We start from the raw sequence: 27,346 nt of genomic DNA, 5'->3' as shown, positions 1-27,346 counted from the left end.
TCACTGGACATACAAAAGAAACCAGTTGATGTTTTAAAAATCAAAGGGACATACAAATAATAAACCAAGAGAGTGACCTGGATAATTTTTTTATATTGAATTTACAAAAGAGGCTTATTAAAATTTTGAAGAATCTTATGAGAAGGGATAAAGAAGAAATGAAAAGAAATCAAGCTCTACAACATTATTTGAATGGACTAAAAATTAAGACTGTTAGAAATAAAAGAAAGGAATATAAAGTTGGTATATTTGATCGTTAAAATAAGATATGTTGTTACTTCTGGCTACCCTTTTTGGACTTTCTGCTGACACCAGGACTGAAAAGATGATGCTTTATGGATTTCTCTATAGATAAGAGATGGGATATGGGATGAAGAGATTATTGGTTGTAAATTAAGAGGGGGTGAAGAGTTACAAAAATTGTTTATACTTGTGATGAAGGTTGGAAGTCACTTCTTTATAGATTTCTTTTCTTTCTCTTTACTATATTCTTATTTTTCTCTTTTTTCTTTCTAATTTCTGTTTTTTTCCTTCTCCTTTGCACCTTTCACTCTTTCTTTCTATTCTTCTTTCTTTTTTGGTCTGTATTAGATTTTATTATTGTAATTAAAATCTTTAATAAAAATCATATACCCCCCCCCCAAAAAGAACTGCCATGTTCTTCAAACTGCAATACTCCAGAAGAAACCTTCTTGAAAAAAAAAGGGCTTCATGCTGTTCTCCCAGACTCCCTTTGTTTTTCTGTTATCCCCCCTATCCCCCTAGGGCTTTATCTAGGGAGGCTCAATGGATGGCCATTTTATCCAAAGAGGATTTATTTATTTGCACCACAAATAAAAGCATAGTCTTTGTGCAACCAATTAAGGGCAAAGGCACCTAAATAATGGCAAATAAACAACCAATTGTCCCTCATCTGCACTTGAGGGCCTCACAGACTTCAGAAGTGTATTATTTCCATGAGCAAGAGTTACGAATCCTGCCACATGATCAAGTGTTCTGCCTTCAGTGCCCTCGCAATGCACTTTAACTTCTTTCCCAGATCACCCTAGGGGCAGATCCCCACTGGGTCTAGAGCGCAACTCAGTGTTTAGCAGTGGAGCAGGTTATGCCCTCCAATTAATAAAACAAAGAATGGGATAAGATTTGTGAACTATCTGGTAAAACACTGCATGAGGCAGAAATTGTATTTTGTTCATATATTATAAGCCTTTGGTCAGAAGGAGGGGAGATGGAAGTTTTTTAAAAAAAACTTTAAAGAGAAGCTGCTGCAAAATTGTAAATGCCATCACAGAGCTACCTGATTCTGCTGGTGCAGTTGAATTCTATTTAGAAAGGCTGCCATTCTACTATTTTCTCATGAGGGGAAAAGTTGGATTCACGTCTGAATAGACATGTGCAGTATTGCAGGGTGCAAAACACATTTTTTCCCCAAAACATTCTATTAAAAAATCCTGCCATTGTGCTATTTCTTTTATTGGATTTCTTATTTAGGCAACTGTGTCTGTTTTCTGTTTTAATGTGTTGAGCTGCCCAGAGTCATTCTGAAATTGGGCAGTGCCAACATCAAATTAATCTATCAAAGAAATAAATTTATTGATTTATTTATCAAATTTTATTTATTTATCAAATTTTTATCACCGCCCATCTCCCCCACATGGACCCTGGGTGGTTCACAATAAAAACAATTTAAAATTTCAATAAAATCATAAATACAACCAATAATCAGCATAAAATGCAACGAAGTCCAAGCCACAGTGGATAAATGCTCTTATAGATAATTGACCAGAAAAAAAAAGAGAGGTTGAAAAAACCTTCTGCTTTGTTATTGTGTGATGAGTTTACTGTTTAATTCTCTGTAGAAGAAGGAGGCTACAATATTATACACACATGGAAATAAGCCTCAATGAGAGGTGCAGTTCTAGTGCTGTCTTGTTTTGGTATAAAGTCATCAGATGATGTCATGAACAAGAGGATTGCAGTTATGGAACATCTGGATTTATCTGGATGGTTTCAATGGACAGAGAATTTCTGTTTTGAACCAGAGGTTTCCATTTCAGAAGGAGCAAGGTATTGCTTCCTGTTTTTGAAGCTTCTTCATTGGAAGGAATTGACTTGCCCAACCTCTAAGTTTCTGGAGTCCTGCTGAAGCAGGAGATTCACATGCTGGGGTAATGGAGACCACATGCAGAATTGTTGACACTCTATCATGACAAGCACTGAAACAGGAGGGAAGAAGACTTTAAAATTACTTTATTTTCTGATGAGACTTAAGCAATGCATGCTTAGACATGGATTTGATGAGGCAAGACAAAGCTCTGAGTATTGGCTGGCAAGCAAGCACTGATGATTCTCTTGCTTACCTCTTGATCAGAAAAGATGAGCACTGCTTGGCTGTACTGCTCCACAAGTGCTCTGGATATACAAACATGACCAGGATCCTGCAGTTGAATATAATCAGAATAACTTGGATCAGTCTAAGATGTTTTTTAAGCTGTTATCAGAAGAGTTGAGGGATAAAAGACCAGTTGCTACAAGTGCCTATATCTAATGAGATTCAATTTTGTGTAGACATGCAGAAAAAAAGTGCCTTTTCAGCTGACACCCTTCCTTAGCAACATGCCATGGAAAAGTGTTTGCAGCTGATGTCCTAGCTTATTTTGGAAATGTCCATGTGTTTGTTTGCTTAGGATTTTTTGGCTTTTGCTGTATCTTTGGCTCCATCAGACCTGGAAAGTGGCCCTGGAAACCTTTCCCAGAACTCGGCTGTAAAAGATTCCTTCACCCTAGTGTAAACATAATGAAGAAAACATAGAGAAGTCAATATCTGGATGCCTTGTTTACTTGGACTTATATAAAGACTATCCCTTTAGGGCTTGAGAGACAGAATACATACTGGAGGCAGGGGGAAGGGGAAAAATACACACTGAGTTCACTTTTCCTGATTCTGAAATGTTTGGCAGGTATGAAGAATTACTCCCCCACAGACTTGGGAAGATAAAACAGCAGAAGAAGGTTTACTCTGCTGGGAAGATTGGGGGGAAAATCTGCCTAGAGTAACAGAAAAGATCTCCCTAGGACAAGGTCAGTGTTGAGAGATATTTAACTTTGCAGCTGAACTACAGACATTAAATAATTCCAGGAGGTCTTATCAAGAAGACAGCTTATCACAGAACTATCCCCATTTTTCTATGGTTATATTCTCACAACATGAGCATAACGAACCTTAGCTACAAATTCTGGTTTCCATAACCAGAGCCCATGCCGTCTATCTGGATTCAAGGTTCTTGGCAAACCAAATAATTTCACTGCCAACCAGCACTTGGGGAGGGGCGTAACACAGAGCATGCAAACGGTCCCTCATGATTGTTTGATTTATTGTGTTATTACTAGTGGAGTCTATGGATGTGGATATATCTCCTGATTAGAAGACAGCAAACCAGTGACTCATGCAGAGAAACAACAACACATTCTCTCTTCTCTTCAATTCTTGTCCTTATCTTCATGGGATTAGATGGGCTCATTTAATTATCCTCATAAAAAGAATTACTGGATTAGCCAATCTAACAAAAGGCTGATTGGAAGAAACTACATACTGTATGCAAAATCACATGCCAAACAATCTAAAATTCATGGCCCTTTAGGAACACTACTGTGTCAAAGTTTGGGAATTACATTTTAAAACTTTAGCAAGTGCCCCAGAACCCCCCAAAGCAATCTGATCAGCTGAGACTGCAGCTTTTCTGCAAATTCATTGTAACGCTAACACTTTCTTTCTCCCTTTCCTGTTTTCTCCACTACCACCACCACCACGACTGCCCCCCACCCCTGGAATTTCCAGGCTCCCTTCCAAGCTCAAATTAAAACAAAAACCATGGAGATTTTCCTCTAAAATTAAACAGAAGGGTCTGCTTTAAATGCTTTAAACTTGATCAATATAGTGATTTTCAATCAGGCTGTGTCCTTTACTATTTTTTTAACTTTATGTTTCAGAGGAAGAGTAACTCCAACCCTCAACAAATCAAAACTCCTGGAAGTGAGGTAGCAAAGTGGTTAACAAATTTCAAGCCCAGTGATTCTCAGGGCAATCCACTTCCTGTCCCTGAAGTGCCATTCCCAGCCAAAAGTAGGGAAGTCATAAAATTATCCTCCAGTTTTTCTCAGGTAGACCAGAAGACATTTTAGGTCAAAAAGTGCATCAGTTCAAGAGAGAGGCATGGAAAATGAGGATTGATGGCTATGCTAGCAATTTTTATTGCTTTATTGTTGTGAGCTGCTCAGATTGTGCTCTGAGATGGGTGGCCATACAAATCTATAATAAAATAAAAATAAAATAAAATAAAATAAAATAAAATAAAATAAAATAAAATAAAATAAAATAAAATAAAATAAAATAAAATAAAATAAAATAAAATAAAATAAAAATATGCTAGCAATTTATTTTAATTCCCTCTATTTTAATTCTGTATAGTAGCTTACAAGATTATTTAGTCCAGGAGTTGGGGACAGAGCAGTGTTCATTTGATTTTCCTGCTGCTTCTCAGCAACTCAATGTGGTTAGGATAAGAACAACCACTGGGCATGAAAAAAGTTGAGATGTGGAGCAAGTCTATACTCTCTCCTCCAATTTTATCTCCACAATTGCCATACAAAGTTGGTCTGAGAAAGAATGGCTAACCCAGTGTCACTCAGTGTGTTTCCATGGCTAAGTGTGAACTTGAATCTCAGTTTCCACAGCTCTAGTCTGACATGATGAGTAGCCACTAATAGCCTTGAACGTGGAAACTCTCCCAATTAGCAGTTGTCACTATACTTGTGGTAGCAACATCCACAGTTTGATTCATTTTAAGTTGTACTTTTTTTTGTCCATCCATAAGCCCCACATTCAGTGTCCTTATACAATTCTCCCAGTACCACATATCTACAGTTCCCAAACTGTGCCCCATGGCACTGTGGGGATCCACAGCAAACTCATATGGGTGCTGCGTGACGAAGTTCTATTCTTAGCGGGTGCACAAAATAAACTACAAACTACTCTATTTCCTTCCCTGGGTGGGCCTCAGGAAATCATTGACAGGTACTTCACCAGCCCTGTCAAAGGAAGAATATTGGACAGTGTATGAAGAATCTGGTGATGTTAGAACAGGATTTGATCAGGTAATACTTTGGCCTCTAAGAGATAAGGATGGGATCCATGTGCATGCTAAGGAGACACCTGATGCTTAAATCTAGTCTAGATAAGAGCAACACAGCTCACGGCTCTCAAGATGGCAGAACATCCATTTTTAAAAAGAAACGTAACACATTTCTTAAGAAAACAAACCTCAGTTTTGCCTAGCATTAATCCTTTAAAATTTGAGTGTCACTGGAAAGTTTTATCCAAAGGCCAGTTTCATAGTTGTGATGTGAACTTAATGCAGCTGGAAATAATGCAGGGAGTATCTGTGTTCGAGTACTGGAAGGCACCCAAAGTTCACTCAGACCACACAGTGAGACTTATTTCATAAAGGAAAAAAGTTCTCTCTGAAAATAGGTATGTGCACAAATGAGTGAGATCATTTAAGGGCATTGCACATGTCTAATTAACGGTATGAACATGTAATGAAGACATGCTCGGAAACTTCACCGCAGCCTCTCAGCACATATGATATTCTTGAGTATACACAGGCATAGCTGCTTCATGGTATATTCTGTGAGTATGACTCTTGAGAGGTGATGATCAACATACAGTATACTGTAGGATTCACACAGATTCTCAGGGCTTTGTTGTCATGAATGAAAATGGCTAAATCCACAGGTCTCCGGTCAAAATCCTTCTTCATTTATTCATTATAAAAAGGACAAATCATACAACTAGACCATATTCATTGTTCATTTAACCATATAGATTTTTTCCTCAGGATACAAAAAACTCTCTCTCTCTCTCTCTTTTGGCATCTCCCTTTCCATTTGCATCAATAGTTTTGTATTTTTGCAAGGAGAAAAAATTAGATGTTCATTGTCCACACCTGCCTCATTTATTTATTTATTTATTTACTTACTTACTTACTTACTTACTTACTTACTTACAAGGGCTTATACACAGCTCCAATCCAAAAGGACTCTGAGCAGCTTATATTGTATTCCCCTGTTACGGTAACCATGTGAGAAAGAAAAATAAAAATGGTATAACTACATAAAAATTAACAATTACAACTGAAATTCCAAAGCAAGCTTTGGTATCGAAGGAACAGTCCAAGACTGAACAAATCCCATAGTGGGCTTGTCATTCATGGCAGTTCCACTCTCAAGGTTTAACGGCTTTCCTAAAGCTTCACAGGTTGGGAGCTAGTCTGATCTCAGGAGACATGCCATTCCAAAGAAGGGGGCTGCAACAGAGAAGGCTTGACTTCATGGTCCTGAGGATGAGCATTCGAAAGAGAAAGGACTTTGAGCAGCCCACTCATCCCTATTTTATGAGGTGGGAAGAAGCCAGTGGGAGACGGCTGTCCCGTAGATGTCCAGGTCCTGAGACATGTAGCCTTTTAATACTGTCATCCACCGCAGCAGGGGTCTCCAGCCGTAACAGTGGACCATGCCACTGGATTAAGGTCTTCTGCTGAGAGAGTGGGACTGCCCCTGTGCAACAGCTGCTCCACTTAAAACTCCATCACACACAGGTTTCTGTTGTGCAATTCATCTTCATCTACAATCCATCTGCAATTCATCTACAACAAAAGAGGAGCTTCTGATTCAAATATAAAACAAAGCATTCTTAATATGATTTTTTTTTTTAAAAAATAGCAGGAGTCTGATTACATAATATCAAGTGAAAAATCATAGGTCTGGGTTTTTTTTTAAAAAAAGGTTTCAAACTGGAATCAAAGAGGACAACAAACTCAACACTAAGTAAACCTTTCTGGGAAGAATTCTAAACCAGGACACCACACCAGGAAGGCGCTATCCTGTCCTAGGGATCACCCACTTCAGCCTAGGGAAGAGGCATTGAGGTACGTGTTGTAGTAACCAAATCCTTTAGTCTGCTTAGGGTTTTGACCTCACCCCATTCACTGCAGGCTTTGTTTTGTCATCCACACCAAGACCAGCCAGATAACTCCCATTGAAAAAGTCTACAGCAGCAGAATATGCCAAAGTGGCAAATTCTACTGCCACCATGCCCTCACTACCATCACCACCTTCTCAAAAAAAAAGACAAGACTGAAAAAAAGTTATTCACACACTTGAACTGCTTTCTGGAATTTTTTTTTCTAAACAGTATTGCCAATTTCTGTTCCACCCCCACCCCCCAATAATAGCTATATTCTTGAACATGAAATTTTGTCACCCTAGTTTATAATAATAATAATAATAATAATAATAATAATAATAATAATAATTTAAAAAAATAAAGTCAAGTCAACCAAGTCAAATCCAAGTCAATATAACCTTGTCTCCCTCCTGAGGAATCTGTATAATGACCAGGTAGCAATGGTAAGAACAGACCACAGAACAACAGACTGGTTTAAGACTGGGAAAGGAGTACGGCAGGGCTGTATACTCTCACCCTACGTATTCAACGTGTACATAGAACACATCACGCAACGTGCTGGACTTGAGGAATCCAAGGCTGGGGTTAAAATCACTGGAAGAAACATTAACAATCTCAGATATGCAGATGATACCACTTTGATGGCTGAAAGCAAAGAGGAACTGAGGAGCCTTATGATGAAGGTGAAAGAAGAAAGTGCAAAAGCTGGCTTGCAGCTAAACCTCAAAAAAACCAAGATTATGGCAGCCAGCTTGATTGATAACTGGCAAATAGACAGAGAAAATGTAGAAGCAGTGAAAGACTTTGTATTTCTAGGTGCAAAGATTACTGCGGATGCTGACTGCAGTCAGGAAATCAGAAGACGCTTAATCCTTGGGAGAAGAGCAATGACCAATCTCGATAAAATAGTTAAGAGCAGAGACATCACACAGACAACAAAGGTCTGCATAGTTAAAGCAATGGTGTTCCCCATAGTAACATATGGCTGCGAGAGCTGGACCATAAGGAAGGCTGAGAGAAGGAAGATCGATGCTTTTGAACTGTGGTGTTGAAGGAAAATTCTGAGAGTGCCTTGGACTGCAAGAAGATCCAACCAGTCCATCCTCCAGGAAATAAAGCCAGACTGCTCACTTGAGGGAATGATATTAAAGGCAAAACGGAAATACTTGGGCCACATAATGAGAAGACAGGACACCCTGGAGAAGATGCTGATGCTAGGGAGAGTGGAAGGCAAAAGGAAGAGGGGCTGACCAAGGGCAAGGTGGATGGATGATATTCTAGAGGTGACGGACTCATCCTTTTGGGAGCTGGGGGTGGTGACAACCGACAGGAAGCTCTGGCGTGGGCTGATCCATGAAGTCACAAAGAGTCGGAAGCGACTAAATGAATAAACAACATAAATAAATAAATAATCCAGGATTCTATATCCTTTACATACCATTTTTTTTAATCCATTCAATCATGTCCGGTTCTTGGAGACTGCCTGAATAGTCCTTGTGGTTTTCTTGGCAAGGGTTTTTGGAAGTGGTTTGCCATTGTCTCCTTCCTAGAGCTGAGCACGCGCGACTGGTCCAAGGTCACTAAGCTGGCTTCATGTCCAAGGTGGGACTAGAACTTAGTCTCCCGATTTCTAGCCTGATGCTTTAACCACTACACCAAACTGGCTGTCATTCCATTCTGAATCTAGATTCTTCATGTACCTCTTAACCCCACCCTTGTCCCAAGCTCCAGCTTCAGGGTTAAGACAATTTCTTGTTGTTCATTAAAGCAGATAAATGAAAGCTGTCCATGCTTGAAAATAAGGCAATGAGGGAGGGGGAAGACATGAATTATAGAGTCCCTGAAGAAACTTTCCTATGAAATATCATATTCTCTCTTCTGATTAATAATGGAAAAGGAGTAGGCAAGGGGAAGGTTTAAGAAATCCCATCACAATCCTAGATGCGACGTCTTCTATAAAAGCCTATTCAATGCCTTCTCCAGATGTAATAGAACTGCATCTCCCAGGAATTGCAGACTCAACACATCTAGAAGGTCCCAAATAAAGGAAGATTGCTCTATAAGCCCCCTGCCAATTATTAAGACATCATTAATCAATCAACGACAGGGAGATGGATTGCCAAGCCACTTGGCCACAAATGAAAGCCAGATCTATCCCCAGTTATCTCAGTACATTTACAAATAATGTCCCTTGATTGGTCATGCACAGTAAAGCACAGAATACTGATGCCCTGAGACCAATTTAAACATACATCAAGTTCTTTTGAATGGATTTAGTCCATTTTTTAAAAGTGTCAGTAGGGAGGCAGCTTTTTCCATTTGCTCTCCTCTGCAGCAGCTGTGCTGTGTTGGACCTTTGGCCCTGTTTCTTCGCTGGGGACAGCTGTACCAGCACCATGCACCAAAAGGGTCCCTAATCAATACTGTGTGCTAAATCTATGATTATCTGCCTGAACTGCTCCTGCTGGAAATTGCTCATAGTCCAGGCTGGATATCTGCACTGATCATTGTAACTGCACAACTAGGGACTACAGCGGGACTAAGCCCAGCGCACCTTAAATAAATATTGTAACCCAGATTCATGATGATTTACTAACATTTACTAACATTTCTCTCAGCACAAAAAAGGCTAGAACTATAATTCCTGATCTCCTTATAAAATTAAAACAACTGGATTTCTAATAAGTTTTGCTGATGTACTGGATGAGAAAACTCATGATCTGTTTGATTATTCTTCTCCTGCCAATCAAGGCCAACTCCAGGTTGGAGAGCCTTTTGCCTACTTTAATACCTGCTGGGCTGTGGTTTACATTTTTGTTTTATTGGCCTCATACATGTGACAAAGTAGCCCAAAGCTTCAGCGAATAGGTTAGAACCTGAAAATGGAGGATCATAGCTGCCCAAGGCCCAGGAAAAACAGTAGCCCCAGTGAGTCCTGCCAGAGACTGTCCAAAGGCTGCATTCACACATTACATTAAGCCAAAATGTGGCTTGTTCATTTTGGCTTGCCTGTTGGCTGACCCCAGTACCTTGGTTTGTATAAATCATGGTTTATAGCTTAGTGGGTTAAATAAACCCAGCAAATTGTCCTTCAACAAACCACAGTGAAACAAACCACATATTAATGCAATGTATTATGTGATACTCCAGTTGCTGTTTTCCCCTTTCCTTTCAAATTTTTCTCCAAATCTTCTCTCTCCCACGAGCTTTGGGTTTCTCTTTACATACATAGTCTATATACATAGACTTTCTCAAGGAAAGCAAAGGGACATCCACTGGCAGGGGGGTGACAAAAAGTGAAGGCAGATGAGACTGTGCAACCAAGGCCTGTGTGATGAATGTAAAAAGGGCATAGTGCTTTGATCACATGGTTGTGGCTTGGTTCCCCCCCTTTCCTCCCCCCAGATACCCTTGCAAAAGAAGTTAACAAATTAGGGGTCCCAGTGATGCAGATAGATAACTGTAAGCCTTGTATTCTGACCTTGTGAGGATATAGATCTAAATCTGGAATCTCAGGAGTCAGGAAGCAGTAATTCAGGTGCTTCCTTATAGCCCAAAATATGTTTATTGATGCATAGCAAGTACAAGTTGAATACTATAGAAATGTGAAGGAAGATCCTGTCAATTTGAAGGCCAATGCTTGTTGCAGAGAGAGATGAGATAGTAAAGTGAAGGGCAGATTTGCTTAACTTACCTTAACTTACTCTTCACCCCCTCTAAATTTACAACCAATGATCTCTTCATCCCATATCCAATCTCTTATCCATAAACAAATCCATAAAGCATCAACTTTTCAGTCCTGGTGTCAGCAAAAAGTCCAAAAAGGGTAGCCAGAAGTAACAACGTATCTTATTTTTACCCTGATCAAATAAACCAACCAACAATATTCCTTTCTTTTACTTCTAACAGTCTTAATCTTTAGTTCAAACATAGTTGTAGGATTTGATTTCTCTTCATTTTTTCTTTGTCCCATCACAGAGTTCTTCAAGGCTTTAACAAGCCTCTTTTGTAAATCCAGTAGGAAAAAAATTATCCAGGTCACTCTCTTGATTTGTTATTTGTATTTCCTTTTTAAATTTTAAAACTTCAGCCAGTTTCTTTTCTAGATCCAGTGAAACATCCTTTTCTAAATCATTCTCTTGGCCTGTCAGTTGTAAATTTGCTTTCAATACCATCTCTACCTTATCAGGTAAAATTTGTTCTACATCTGACATTTCTTCAATAATATCTTTTGGAGATAGTTTGTCCATGGAAGCAGACATCATTACTGACACTGTTGATATTGTTGCTATTATTTTCTGATTCCATTCTTCAAAAGTCTCCTTCAGTACTTTTATTGCCATAACCATTTTGCATGCCTGTGTATCTTTCCTCTATCTAAAATATTTAGTCCCCTCTAGTATCCAGTTTTTCAAATCATGAATTTATTTATCTACGCTGTGTCTTATAAAAACTTCCAATCTGGCAGGAAGGCAAATACACTTTTTTTGAACAGTGATCATTACAAAGGTAAATATACAAACTGTGCTAAGAGATCTCTGTTGTCCCCTTGCTGGTTCTCTTGCTTAATATCTTGGCCTCTTTTCTGGGGAAAATGAATGCTCGCATCTTAAGGCATTGTCTGCTTAGGGGTCCCAACATTAAGCAAATGGAAAAAAATGAAGGAAATGATTTTCCCCCCTTGAAAGCTACCACAAATCCTGAAGAAACCAAAAACACATCTTGTGAAGAGAATGCAAGACTTCTTGTGAAACAATTTGCACAAAGGTTTCTGCAAGCTGATTCAAAGTATTCACTTTAATACCTAGATAAAAATGGATTTTTTTTTAATATGGTTGAAGTTTAGCAGTAGCAGAATGACATCATTCAGCACAACTGAATGCTTAAAATAAGTTGTTCAGCAAATATTTGGCCAGTTTAGCAAATGTGACAGATAACTAACAAGCTGTCTGCTAAGATCAGTGTTTTGAAGGCTAATTTTCTATCATTAAGAACTAGAAAAACCACACTGGGTATACTCCTAATTTATGAGCTATGCTACAGTTTGACTGAAGAGAATCATATAGACATGAGAGCAAAATTATTCCATTAACAAAATGGACTCAATAGCAAATTAAAATTTTAAAAGTGGGATAGAATTCAACTTCCTCTAACTTATTGCCATGTATGTTGAACAATGACTCCTGTAATTCCCAGCAACAATGACTAACTTCCTACTCAGAAAACTAATGCTTGCAATAATTAAGACTGTGCAAAGCTTTAAAAAATGGTGAGTATCTACTGACACAACCACTTTGCTAGCCTTTGATGTACAGAAGACACTTCTGCTGTCACTTTTGGCCAGAAGTGAAGTGTCCCACCTTGATGCTCCCCACTGAAAAATTTAAAAGGAGATTGCTCCAGCAATTAATGACCAGAGAGCTCAGCACAGTGGTGCCTCTTCATGTAAACCTAGTGATTAACCTTTCTGTCTCCATTTTCCTCCTCCTCCTCTTCCTCTTCTTCGTTTTGCTGTTTCCCATAAAGTTGTTGAAGGGGACAAGGAGAAGGGAAGAGAGGCAAAGTAGATTAAGAGAGCATCTTTTCATGAACATCCAAACAGAAAACAAAAAAAGAAAGAAAAGACTGTTTGGGAACTTATTTCAGGATATGCATGCTGTTTTAAGTCAGTTCTTCAATGCCACTGCTATCAAAGTAGGCTTCATCATCAACTATATTAAGCTGTGAAAGTCAAGTTATTTTAGGAAGCAAACTGAAAAGCTTTAAGCTTTATCGCCTCACCCTCAGCATAGATTGCTTTGTCAGGATGAGGCAGCCATCTGCCCATGACTTCACAGCCAGCTGCATGCTAAATGCAACGTTGCAACAAAATGCAAACCAGTGTAGAACCTCCTGTGGCCAGGAAAAATTTAAAAAATGCAAAAAGTCCAAACCATGAGATTCATAACCAAAGTTGCCTTTAGGGCATGTGGGCCTGGACACCTGAGGCTAATTGCACCAGGACAAAAATCAAATATGACAGCAGCTAGCAAATATTACTTTGTCTTGGTTAATTAAACTGGATGCTCTAATAAAAGCCTTGCTAGGTTTATTTTGCTTTAAATAAGGTCTTGAGGTTTTGCCTATCCTGGCTTCTTTGTCAGTTAGAGGCTTCCGCAAACACCCCATAAGCGGCACACGAAGACCATTGCACCCTCCCACGCTTTACCTGCTGCCTACCTCCCCACCCTCCCGAAACTTTCACAAATTGGTATTTGCTGTTTCATAAAAATACAGGGGACGCACATGAACAGTTCTGATGTTTTGAACTCTTGTGACTGGAAGGCAGTCTTTGATGTCTGTCTCTCTACAAATCTGATGGAACTTGTTACAGCAACAGCAGAAAAGTGGGACAACAAGAACTATGCATAAAAATATACAATGTGTAACATGGTCAAATATAATGATGTGAGTCCTGCACTCTTTTTCCGCAAAGCTTTAATAAAGTTATGGAAGACTCAAGGCTGGTGAATTAATTTTTTTTTCCTGGGGAAAGGAGACCCTCACCTCTCATACTGTAGTGGCAACCTGCCAGTCTGTTGCCAGCTAGTAGAATGCTGCTGTGGGTGGTATCTCCACTACATGTAAAATGTCTCATCCCCATTACAACGACCTGTCCTACCTGGCCACACAGAGAGTGGTTATGGACCCCGTCTGTAAGAGAATTCCGCCTGGCGGGGTCCAGGAAGTGGGCCTTCTCTGCAGTGGCTCCCGCCCTGTGGAACATTCTTCCCCCGGAGGTGACACACTCCTGGACTTCCGGAAAAAGCTGAAGACCTGGCTCTGCCATCTCGCTTGGGGCAGGAAAGGGGTAGTCATTCTTGGGGACGGCTGGCGCCCTAAAATGGCCGTCATATACACGTGAACGGAATTAGAACTTTCGCCATCTGGATTTTATTTTATATTTTTATCTTGTATTTATATTCATATTTTATGTATTATTTATGGTTTTATTGTATTTTAAATCTTTTACCTTTATTGTAAACTGCCCAGTCTCTCCTCTGGTGGGAGATGGGCGGTGGCAAACTTTGATGAATAAATAAATAAAAGCAAGCCCTGCCCCTTCCTCCTGATAGATATATAGAGATAGATAGATAGAGGATCTCGTAGTAACAGCAAAAGTAGTTCTCTTAAAATTACCACAGAACAAGCTGCATCAGCTCCCAAAGCTATCATTAGGTGCATCTCTACCAATCTGTAGGCAATTAACATGGTCTTCAAGGGATCCTTTTGATCCTACTCTATCAATAGGACTTCAGGGGTGTCTGCAGGGCATGGTAGAAAAAAGCCAAAATGGGAGTCATGACAGTGCAAGGAAAGTTTCGTCTTTTTTTTTTTTATGTGAAGCAGGACACCCCCGTTTTGGGTCCTCTGTTTTGTCCCACCATACTTGATGAAGTCATGTTTGGCCCATTCTTCCCTGTGCCCATTTGAGAATGTACCCTTCCTTTGCCCACTTTGGTCTGCTTCCCTGAGATCCTTAAAAGACTTTTCCCCTATATCACGTTCTTTTGTCACATTAGGCTTTTTATCAGGTGGATATGAACAATCAAGAGCCTAAACCAGCTTCCATTTATTCTTCCCTAACCTTGATTCTGGCAGTTTACACAACAATGTGGTTGTTTTGTTATGTGCTTGGTCTCCATTTTATACTTTGTATTTATTTATTTATTTATTGTATTTACTGTTATATGGTGGGTTTTTTGATTTTTTAAGCTGCACACTGCCCAGTGTCACACTGTTGGGCAGCCTTATCTTGTAAACAAACAAGGCTAAAACACATTTGGGTGGATAGTGATTTTGCTTATTATAGGAATCCGTCTTTGACTTAGCATGTTGTATGAACGAGACCATCATGTTAAACTGTGATATGATTTATTTGGGCATAGCATGTTATGTGAACAGAGAGATTGTATTCATTAACTTAGATTCAGGATTTAGCAGATTGTGTGAACCCAGTCCAATTATCTCCCCAAACTACAAAGCTGCATGTACGCTTTAAGTAGGTTTTCTCCCTCCTCCTTGCCCCTAACACAGGAGGCTAATTTATGCTGCATGTTGTTGTTGTTTTTTTTCCAGAGAACTAAAGAAATTAAAGTCACCAAGCCAGCCACTGTAATCTTTCCCTTGTGTTCTTGTCTGATTTCTTTGGGGTATTACTAAGCATTTAGTAATATTATTACTAAGCATTTAGTATTACTAAGCAGTTAGTAAGCATTTTACATAATAATCCTATTAATAGAAGTGATAGGCAGCTTAATGCAATATGAGATCATCCACACTAGAAGAGTAAGTCCAATATTAATCATTAGCTAAAAGAGCAAATGAAGACTCAGTTCTTAGATTTATCACACCCTAAAGCTCCTTCTTGATCAAGCTAGGAATATTTCATATAAAAGAAGCCGAGACAGACAGATTCTTGGGAGAGCAAGTCACAATGATAAGTGAAGAAATTCAATATCCAGGACCCTGAGTATTCCACACATTTACAAACTTTATTTTTTTTAGCATAGGAGTTGTCAGGAATGAGGTGAAGAACAATCCTGCGTCAGGAATGAAGCTCCAGTTTTTATTGTTCTACCCTATTGACAGAATCTTGCCAAAACTGAACAGAACTAGTAAACTCTAAGGGAAATACTCCAGAACGCTAAGGCAGGTCCTTTCTGATCTTCTTGGCTGGGTGCCCAAGGCTTTCTACACGGTGCATGTGTTTTTTCCCCCTGGAAGGGGCCCCCTCCTTCCTCGCCAGCGATCTCTGTAACAGGAGTCATTGTATGGAAAAACTTCAGTATGGTGATACCTCATAAGGCCATTAGGTAGGGAAGAGTTTGGCTGTAAGAAAAGAAGACTCTGTCCTTATGTTGCTTCAGCTCCTAGTTACCATTGCCATCACTTTCCCTTCTCTGAAGTTCTAGGACAGCTTTCCCCAATCTGGCACCCTCCAGTTTTTGGAGTATTTCCAGCCAGCCCAGTTGGAGAAAACTAGCTTATATTTCCATAGAAGCTGAGTGAATCCCCCATATGAAACCAGAGAATGCCTTCAAAACGTAAGCTAAGACCTTTAAAAACCCTATGCAAGGAGCCACTCTGGGCATGAACGGGGAGGGAAGGTGGTTACAGTTGATGGGCACATTTGGAACTTTGAAAGCATTTCCTTAGAATCATAGAACCATGGAATTGGAAGAGACCTTCAAAGGTCAGACTAGATGCCCAGTCTGAATCTGTAATTTTAACCCATTGGTTCTGGCCCTGCTCCCTGGAACAATACTGTAGAGAATAAGTGCATTCTTCCTATGTGACAATCCTGAAGATTGCTATCACACTTCCACTTAGTCATCCATGCTGGCCTCTTCAGATTTCTCCCATGTTTCTTTCTTAAGGGGATTGTTTCCAATTGTACTTTCAGCATCTCATTTCATAGAATTTCCCATTCTTCCTGGGTACTTTTCTCCTTCAGGGTTTCAAGCTATTGGATCCCTGGAGTTCATTTCCTCTTTTCAATCCCTATACATCTTAGAATAACTTAAACCCCTCATTATCATTATTGCATGCCTCTTTAAAAGACTGATTCAGAAATCCTGTTTCATATCTTCTGTCCACCCAGGTGGTCTATTATGAACTCCCTAAATGGTATCACTTTTCCTTCCTTCCTTCCTTCCTTCCAAAAATGTATAAGACTACCCAACTCACACACGATGACTCCGGGCGGCTTACAAAATTAACCATAAAAACACAACAGACACCACCCAGCAGCAGCAAACACATTCGTATCAGCCACTTGATTGGCTCTTTTAATTTTTCCTAAATACTTTCAATGGGATTTCCATGCTCTGATTCCTAAACTTCTGTACAAATATTCTTTCTATAGGGTCTTGCACTTGTAGCCTTCCCAAAATGCCCTCCTTTAAGAAAAATTGCCATGGTGTGCTTGCAAATTGATAAAAAGGTTACTATTGGAGGCACAAACCATAATAGATGGTTTGCCTTTTATTAAAAGGCAAATAAGTGAGATTGCTTACCACTGTCTTCTCTAATTTGGAGGAAGTTTTCTACAACCTCCGTTTATTTTCATCATTTCCGAGGGGGAGGCAGGTGAGCATATTTCCAAACAAAACAGTGAATTGCAGTGATTCATCATTTTCAGAAACATAGGCTGCAGGGATGTTTTTGCAAATAAAGATGGTGTTGGAAATTAACAATTACAGAAGTTTCCAATTTAATTGTTTTAATTAAAAATATATATCCTGTACCAGTACACTGCAGGTACCTCTTGGTTGGTGGGATGTGGGCAGCAGTAGTCTCTAGATTGCATAAAATAGTGGATATGGCTAAAGCTAGTAAATTTATCTACTCCTCTAACTTACGTGCTGTATGAACATCTTGATTGACCAAAGCCTTATTGGGTGGTAGAAATTACCATCTATGGACCCACCTGTGATGATCCTGGTATATGGAAGATATACCAACCTGAAATGTAAGAAGAGTATATGCTAGAGCATGAATCATGAAAGAAAACAAGTATGTTCTCCTGAAACTAACAGAGAGAATATGTACTGTAAACAAAGGTGGACCGATTAGTACACATAAGGAAGTGAAAGAGTAGGTTTAATTATGAATGAAATGACTACAGTATATGTCAAAGAGTATGAGTTGATGTTAAGCATATTATTGTAGATGCATATAAAAATAGGCATTCAGAAGTTTGTGATAGTTAACATGTTTTGCACCAGGGAATACTGATAATGAAAGAACCATAATTATTCTCTTAGGTGACAAAAATAGGTGGGAACTGAGACAAGGATAGAAAAAGTGACTGAGCTATTTGGTAGAAGCATGTGTAAGAATAAATAGAATCATCAGTGAACAGTTCAGCACTTATCAGGAAGGAGGACAACACTCGATATGCAGACAATGTACTGTTAGGTAAGATCCTGAATTATTTGAAGAGAATATTAGATAGTTTGCATGATGTAATGAGGACCATGGATCAGAAAATTAATGTATCAAAGACCTAGGTAGCTTGGGGAAAATGGAATGGAAGATCGCAAGTTATCTGTAAATGGCAAAAAGTAACAGTAAATAGATGAATTTGTGTACCCAGACAGTAAGTTTACTAAGATGAGAAAACTGAGAAATTTTAAGATGTATCGGTGTTGATAGATGATAGGGGGTAAATAAAAGATGGGTCTGTTGTGAAGAATAAAATGTTTGTCAAAAGAAGCAAAAATATCTGTGCATTTCTACCCACTTTATCATATGGAGGAGAGAGGCATATCTTAAGAAGTATTACAGTTCAATACAGTGAGAATGAGTTATTTAAGAAGTGTCTGTGGTAAAAGAAGATACAGGAACAAGAAGGAATATGGTAATGAATGATTTTTTTAAAGTGAATTGAATAAAAAATTGGCCTATACAAAGTAAGTACTTTGAGGTAGTTTGATCATATAGAGAAAATTAATGAGAACTTAATTATAAAACAAACTTTTCTTCAGAAAAAGGGAGCTAAGGTATAAAGAACAATATATTAAGTGGTGTAAGTAAAAACAAGGATGGTTTGAATGATGGAAAGGTAGAGAGGGATGTATGTTATGTATGCATGTATGTATGTATATACACTAATCTGTGTGTGTGTGTGTGTGTATTCATTCATTCATCACAAAACCTGCCTTCTGTTAAAAGACTCACAAGTCTTAACCTTATTTGTACTCCAAATAATAGTCACATTAAATATTCTGTATGTCCCAAATTACATTATAATGAATTTTCACTGCAAGTATTTGAAAGTGCATGCAAAACTATATGCAATAATCATTCTGAATGGCGTGTTCAGTCTGGTTATGTCAACTGGATAAAATTATCAGGTCAGAAGGAACAATTGTAATAAGGCATAATATCTTCCTGCTGCTTGGTCTTAATGCACACCTATTATTAACAGCCTCTTGGTAGATTTCACTATTGTTTTTCTCTTGAAATCTCATACATAAGAACTTCCATCATTAATATATTCACTTCCAGAATTCTGAATGGCAATAGGTCCTTGTTGCTCCAAAGGACCAACATAAAGCTGCTAAGATTCAGATCTCCATGTACCAAGTGTCAGAATAGCTGTTTACTCAATAGCCTTAAAGGGTAATGCTGACTTTAATTCACAAACCAAACACTGGATTCCTGTAATAGCTCTGAAAGATGAAGAAGAATAAAAAAGAGTCAAAAGATAATACTGGAATATTTTTATTTCCCCCCTCCTGTAAAATGGCTTGTACTTCCAAAACATACAATAGTTAAATTATGTTAATATCCATTCGCACTGATGTACAAAAGGCCAATTCCACAAATATAATTCAGAACATTAACAGCTGATAACACCCTGAAGTAAATATTGCCATGCCCATCTTTCCAAGTGGACTTGTCGAAAATGAGATAGGATCTACATCCAAATCTCTAGGACTGATTTTGATTAATGAGTTCTCCTTTCAAATTAGTCTTCCTACTAAGGAAAGTAGTACCTAATGTAGGAAAAAGGTATTACATTAAAAAAATTAATTAGCTGGATAATTATTTGAATGAACTATTCTACCAGGATGAGTTCCTTGCATATTTATTTATTTTACCATGCCTGATCAACAGCTAATACAATAGTTTCAAAATGATGTTCCTAGAAAGCTGAGAGACTCCCTTAAATTTATTACTGAGGGTTCTTTAATAAGATGCCAAATGATTGCTCACTCATCATTACTGATATTCCCCTCCAACTTCTAGCTAGGAATCTTGATGATGCTTTAGGGAAGGGGTGAAAAATGTAGCTGAACTACAACTTCTGTCATCCCTGTCCACAATAGATGAGGACTGGCTAAAGCATTGTCCAGTAATATCTGCGTGGGCCCAAGATTCCAATTAAGAGAGGCCCAGATTCCTATCATGATTCCAGGAAACACTGCTTTCATAGGACAGAATACCCCAAAGCCCGGCTAACACAAAAACCAATCAACACCTTCTGTGCAGACTGGAGATTTTTAGTAGTCATTTCTATGTGGAGAAAGCTATCAGGAAATTTGTAATTACCAGATAAATTCAACACATTAAAATTGTGTATAAAGTGGCCTCCAAATATAAAGTATCCCTATGCAGGTCAACACTGTCTTGTATGAAGATTGAGCACATTTCATTTATGTACATACATACATATACTGTATATACACACACCTAATATATCTGACACAAATTTGTTTTTTAACTTTATGGAATAGACCAATAATATACATTTTGCCTATTCAGAATCATTCAAAGATACAGTAAGATCTAGAATCATTTAAGACTTTAAGGTTACTACAATGGTTGCCTGCATAGAATGGATTTTCTGTAGGAATGTGCAAACTGTTCCATGCATGGAACAACTGCTTTGGCTAGCCAGTATGCAAACCAAACCATTTGTGTTTTGTAATCTTTGGACTATATATAGAAAAAAACAATGCTGTTTCAAGCAGTAGTTTGGGGAAGAGCAGGAGGGAGACTGGAGGCAGGCAGGCTGTTGGGGTGTGACCACCAGAGCCATTAGAAGTGGGGAGAAGGTGACAGACACCAGCCTTACCCTACTCATTCCATAAAATCACTCCTGGATCTTTATGGGATCCTTCTAGATTTTTGTTTCATCCAAAATCCAAAACAATAAAATACTTTCAGGGTTATTTCTGCTGTACTTCAGACAATCTAAAATAGCTTGGCAGAACTTTCAGAACACGGTAATTTGTTTCAAGTTTGAAACAAAGCATATTTTCCATTTCACACACATCTCAAGTTTGATGCAGACCTGATTTTGATGCAGAACTGATCATCTCAGTTACATGGCCAACTTCAGGTTATCAAGGTATTTTTAACTCATTAGCAAATCAGGCGCAGATTCAATCCATGGCACTCTTACTCAAAATATTCTTAACACTGGGAGTTCAAAAAAGACACTGGAAAATCTTCTAGAACAACTTCTTGGTAATTATTCCAGCTGTTGGTACAATCTTCCATCAGTCATATTCTTACCTTGGCTCCGAGCAGGAATTCATCTTGATCACTTTCCAGTCATATACCAACTGTTGTTAAAATAATGATATAATGCTAGTAATAACAACACTTAACTAAGTTTAAATCCCAGATGTCCCACATAACCTACATATCAAGCACTGCTCCTGCTTCTGTGCTCACAAAATGTACGCACCAAAGCTAGAAGGTGCCTCTCAGTGAAGCCAAGATATTTTTTTGTATAAGGTATCTGAACAACCTAGGTTGTTTTGTGAAAGAATAATAGCTTTCTAACTACTTACAAGTATCATCTTAAGAACAATTTAGGACTATTTGAGATTTTTTAAAAGAAAGGAAGTTACTGCCCTCTTTCAATGTTTCAGAGATATTTATCATGGGATTAATGTGAGTAATTTTTGACAATTTTGGGAATGAACGCTGGACTAGATGAACAACTAAGTATTGATTTCTCTAATCAGATTTGTAAAAGCATATGTACTGGAGAGAATAATCTGAATTTGCTTGAAGTAATCTCCATGGAACATTCAGCCTTCCTAACTCCATCACAGGGAACTGAATGACTTAACATTCATCATCTCTTTACAGAATTTATTAACTGTTCATGTGCCATTGCCTGGAAACTATAAGAAGAACATATAAGCATAAACAGGAAAATGGATATGAAGCTAGAATATCTATTTAATTATTGCTTAGACAATAATTAATTAGTTTAGTAATTATTGCTTAGACAATAATTGCTTAGACAATAATTAATTAGTTTAGTAAAAATAGATAATCACATTGCTTTTAGTGCACATAGCATATGCAAATCCATCAGTTGACAAACAGCAACTATTGCTGATACGGAATAATGCAACCTTTCAATGGCATAAAAAAATCTGTGGTGTTACAATTTCTAAACTGGCACTATTTAATGATGGTAGTGATCAATATATATGCATATAAATAAAATGTCCTTATCTGCTTAACAAAAGGGATGGCAAACACATATCTTGACTTATTTGCATGGGTCAACCTGTTCAAACGTATTTTTGTATTCGTAATTTGCTTGACAGATTCTTAAAAATCACACTATCTCATGAATTTTCAGAAAAAGCTAGCATACATTTCCCTGAAATTCAAATTGGAAGGACAACTAAGACTTCAGAAAGTTTGCTATTTATACTGTGAAGAACAAAGTACATCACCAATGAAATAAATATTGACTTCTAGAGCAGAAAAACGCAAAAACAAAGAAACACTTCCTCAGCTGAACTGACTAGGAGGAATTGTCCAGAGAGACTTACAAGATTCTCCAATTAGTTAACACAGATATTACTGGATCTCCCAACACAGATTAGTGTGCCTTGCACTGACTTTTGAATGAATATTTTTCAAGATATTACCTTGGCTATTGGAAGCAGCAGGGAAGAAAAAGCTGGCACATGCTTCAAAAATTTCATATTCATTTTATAGGGCAGTTTTTCTCAACCTGGCATCCTCCAGATGTACTAGAACTATAATTTCAAAATCTTTGGAATTTCAAGGACTAAGAATCCTAGGAGTGAGAGCCCCAACATACCTAGAAACACCAGATTCAATAACTTGTTTTACGAAAAAAGCTCCAATTTGTTTCAAAATATATAAATTAGTAAGAGTAAACTTAGTAAGAGTTAATTTAGAGCAAACCCACTGGATAAATTTAAGATACATAGTATCTCAAGCAATTTTTGCCAGTTCCTGAGTATACTTTGAATCTACGTGCAATGGGGGTGGGGGGTATTGACATCATCCAAGCATTAAAACAATAGTGTATCAACATCCCCAAAAACATTTTGAAACAAAATTCAGAGTCATGCTTCTCTTTTAAAAAAGCACCAAAGTATTTCTAAACTGCTCCATGACCAAGGAAAGAGTCAAGATTTCTCAATCTGACATTAAGAAATTACAAGAAAAGAAGGTTGATGATAACAAGCACCATTGCAAACATTCAAAAAGGTGCACAGAAAATTTTGAGGGGTAATATTGGTTGAGTTAGCATGACACATGAAACTACAAAGTACCCAACCACATTTTAGCTCGGAGTTTTGTGCAATTTAGTCTGTGTTACCCCTTTCAGGTGAGCCCTATAAACCCATAGAATTAGGTGAAGCATGTTATACAAATATGTCCATTTAAGTCAAATATAGACTGAAAATGACTGATTGAAAGAGTACACTAACAAGTTTATAGCTCTTTGGGGAAAAGTTCTATGAAATGAGATAGTCATTTAAAACATGCAAAAAAAGCCACTTAGTGGCTTGCTTTGCACTAGAATTGGCTTGCTGTTACAAGTGCACACAGTTTTCAATACTCCCTTTTTCCCCTTCAACACGGAATCCAAACGAAATGTCTTCTATTCATATCTGGCAAGCCTGAGGCACTGAGGGACCATCACTGGATGGTTTAGCATTGGTCAGAATTAAAGAATTACTAAACAAGAACTACATTTCAGGGGCAGAACATGGACATGTAGATTGCAGCCTTAATACAAGCAAAAGAAAAAACAAGAATTATTTTCCTGTATGAGGAATGACAGAGCTGTATAATATGTGAGCCAATAAACAAAAATTCAAAATAAGACACAAAGCACACTTTGAATTAAGTTCGTACAACAGGGGCTTTAAATTCTATTCATACAGTATTGACAAAGAGACTGCTGCAGAAATCTTACTTGAAGAAAACATTATTGCTGACAGGCTCAGGAGAACAATATCCAAAAACATTTTTAAAATTCCATTACTTACAAGAGACTGAGAATGCTCTTTTAATAAATTTCTATGCAAATTATATAGGGAGCTTTTCATATAGCCAATAGAAGCCCTCTGAAACAAAAAGAGGAGCCAAATCAAATTAGTCTAGGGAAAAATGGGATTCAGGATCCCTTCCAGTATGAGGAAATATAGGAATGCTTCTATACATGCTGCTCAGATCACAAAAGGATTCAGAATTGTACAATGAACAGGTTCATAAGACCCACTAGAAAGGAAAAAATATCTGGAGCAACTTTCACAGCTGGAGCAATTAGCATAGCAGGATCTCTCTCTATATATATATCTTTGTACATGAAAGTGTCAAACATGGTCACCATGTTCGTTTGTTTTGACTTTTTAAGTTAACAAGAACAGTTTTTTAACTTTGATTTTATAGCATTTCACCAATTAACAGGAAGCCATTAGAAAGGGACTAAAAGAATCTGCACTAAAAGAAAACAGCTAATCAAAATCTGAGTTACGTGTTTTATCATGGAATCAAAGCAGGGCGCTGTCTCATTTAGAAGGCACTATGATGAAATATTTTGAAAATAACTGGCTCCCCCAATCTATCACATGGGGTAGGCAAGTTACAGAGTACGGGATTTGATGCAAAATACTGCAATGAGTGAAACCTTTTCAGACAAAAGAAACTAATATTTCAATTTAAAAATACTGAACTTTTTTATACAGCAAAACTGTATTAAACATTGGCAGATAAAAACAAACATGCCCCATCAGTCAATGGGCGTGGACATATGAAGTGTTTAAAAGGTTAACTTACTATAAAATATTACATCTTATGTCTGAACAGGCCAATTCAAGTATATATACAATATATTAAAATCACATAAATTATGTATTTAAACAAAGGACAAAGTAAACCAAGGGATTGCTCTGAATTTAACAGGAGATCCAAACTGCAAGGTTTACTTCAAGATATGCAATTAATTTCTCTCTGTTAACGACTATTTTTCTATGCCAATATGGAAAATTGAACAAATTTGATAGCATGAGTACAAAACAAAAACAAAAGAAAAATAGAATTGCTATCACAGAAGATACAATAATGTGAGAATAATTTTCAAAACAAGCAGTTATTTGTCCCCTTTCCTACCCACTCCCATACTGAATAAAGAATTTCAAGTTACTTAGGACATGAATTGATCCTGGATATTTAAAAGGGTTTTTTTTTCAGTTGCCACTTCTAAATTAAACTAATACTAGAAAGAAAGGAAAAATAGTAAACCAAGAATCAGTAAGTCAACAGTACGTTCGACAAGATTTGCACATTAAGGGAAACGTAAAAGAAGCAGGTGCTACAAAACCACTTATTTTTAATTATTATTTCAAAATAATTACCAAGAACTTAAACATGTGAATCATTAGGAATTCTTCTGCAGATGGTTAAGACTGAAGAGGGCATCAAACTATGAGATCAAGGGCAGTTTGTTTATGTTCTACAAAAAAAACAATCCAAAACCTTTCCACTACTGTAGGAAGTGCAACTACTGAAAAACTGGATTAATAACAAGTTGCTACATTTCCATTTGCTCACGGGTCCCAGGCATGCAAGGGCAAGTTAATACAAGTAAAGCCAAAAGGCAGAATTAGAAAGAGATGAAAACTGTTAAAATGGTACAAGTAAGCTGGATATGCATGAAAAATACAAATGACACCAAATGCAAGACTGAAAAAGACTTGTCATACATTGTGACTTACCACCACTGAATTTAAATGAGATACATTTAGCATCACTACACTGGTGAAAGAGCCATTTTTTCATTGCTTCAGCCCATGGTGCTGCAAGAACACCTTAAAAGAATGACACCTAAGCAGGGCCAACCTAACTAGGAAAAACATGTATGAAAGACTCATGGCAGAGCCATGGATACTAGGGAAAAGAAAAATGGTTCTTGTGCTACTCTTGATAAATTGACCTAATGCTAGTCCTTACAGGACAATCCTATGCTGTGTTAATTGAGCAAAATACAGGGCAGAATGATACTACAGTTGAGTTGGCTCAGAAGAGTCAGAAGCAAACAAAGAAATGATTGTTTTGCATACACTGTCTTAAACCTATGTTGGAGCAAATAACCTGTATCTCAAACTTCCCATATTATGTTTTACAAGCATTGTTTAACATGGGAACTTCTATATTAAAAAAAGAAAAGGAAAGGAAAAAGAATACAGAAAGTCACCCATAGATAGAGATCCCCAACTTTCAAGTAACTGTGTCTCTTGGACAGCTGCATTAGACCACACTGCAGAATATTTTTGTGCTATGTTCGTAAAACCAACCTTTTGTGTTCACTCTATGTTCAATGCATGTATTAAGTGAACATTCACTCAGGTTTACCCAAAACATTTGATACATCCTCTTTGAGAATGAATCATTCAAGTTAACTATATCGCAAATTAAAAAGAGAGGACAGACAAATTACATTCTGTATGCTTTTTTTAGATTGAAAAAATATGCGTTTTAAAGGCTTGTCATTCAAAGTGTAGAAGAAAACATTTCTGTTAAAAAATCCAATATTAAAAAAATCATTAAGACACTGGTATTTTTCTTCTAATCTTACAAATCTTACAAATATACTACAGCTTAACCAAAAAAGATGTCACCATGAACATGCTGCTGTTCAGCATGCAATGCCACTGATAACTGTTTGGTTCCAGGTATCAAAATACCTTCACATCCCAGCTCCTAATCCCACCCCAAAGCCCTCATTAATAACAATCTTATTTTTAAAAAAGGTAAAATCTAGAGTTAGTGGCAATTCTTTATCTTCACAGTAAATTGTTAACAAAGTGAGCTGTATAATGGTCATCTGTAAAATGGCATCAGTCAACTGGACCCTGAAAAATAAGTTTGATGCAGTTCTGATCTCCAGACAGCTGGGTAGCACAGAAAGGGCAGGCAGCATGGAATGCATGAGTACCGTGTGGCAATGGGATCTGAGACCAGTATTTGGCAGATTTTTCTGAGCATACATGCCCACAAGGAGTGAAAGCATAAGTTGGTGGACCAGCATCAACATAAAAGCCTGCCTCACACCCAAGCCAAAGAGGAACATATGGACCAACAGTTCTGCACATGGGACACTCACGCTCATTGGCTTCTGTATCACTGCGGTGTCCCCAGTTATGATAACCGTGAACATGGCCACAACTGAGGTAAGCCCACGGTTGTTTTTCTTCTACCACTTCTTTACGGTTAATGCTAGGAAAAGCCAGTGTATTCAGCCCCACAGGACACTGGGGCCTTGCAGCATTGATTTCTTGCCGTAGAGCCTCAATGTGTTTCTGAGTTGGTGTGTGAAATAAGCCATCTGCTGTTCTCCACAAGAGCGTGGCCCCACACAGATCAATGAGAGAACCATCTTGTAGGATGTTGGTTTCATTTTCCACCTAAAATGCCAGGCAGAAAAGAACAATTTGAAAACAATTCCTTTTGCAATGTTCCCCACACTACTGGAAG

The 27,346-nt window shown here is 37.9% G+C and overlaps 1 protein-coding gene across 1 annotated transcript in view; it reads right to left on the bottom strand.

Annotated features, from left to right (window-relative positions):
• Positions 1-19,776: 19,776 nt before the first annotated feature.
• The window catches only part of PELI2 (pellino E3 ubiquitin protein ligase family member 2), a 58,329-nt gene continuing 50,759 nt past the window's right edge, over positions 19,777-27,346 (bottom strand). The window contains exon 6 of the mRNA XM_063290490.1: positions 19,777-27,276. Coding sequence (XP_063146560.1) covers positions 26,710-27,276 — 567 coding nt within the window. The 3' untranslated portion in view covers positions 19,777-26,709. The remainder of the gene's footprint in view (positions 27,277-27,346) is intronic.

Source organism: Candoia aspera, chromosome 1 (genome assembly GCF_035149785.1).
Source record: "Candoia aspera isolate rCanAsp1 chromosome 1, rCanAsp1.hap2, whole genome shotgun sequence".
NCBI classification, from domain to species: Eukaryota; Metazoa; Chordata; class Lepidosauria; order Squamata; family Boidae; genus Candoia; species Candoia aspera.
Note: the sequence above shows the minus strand (reverse complement) of the source record. Positions and strands in the feature narration are given on the sequence as shown.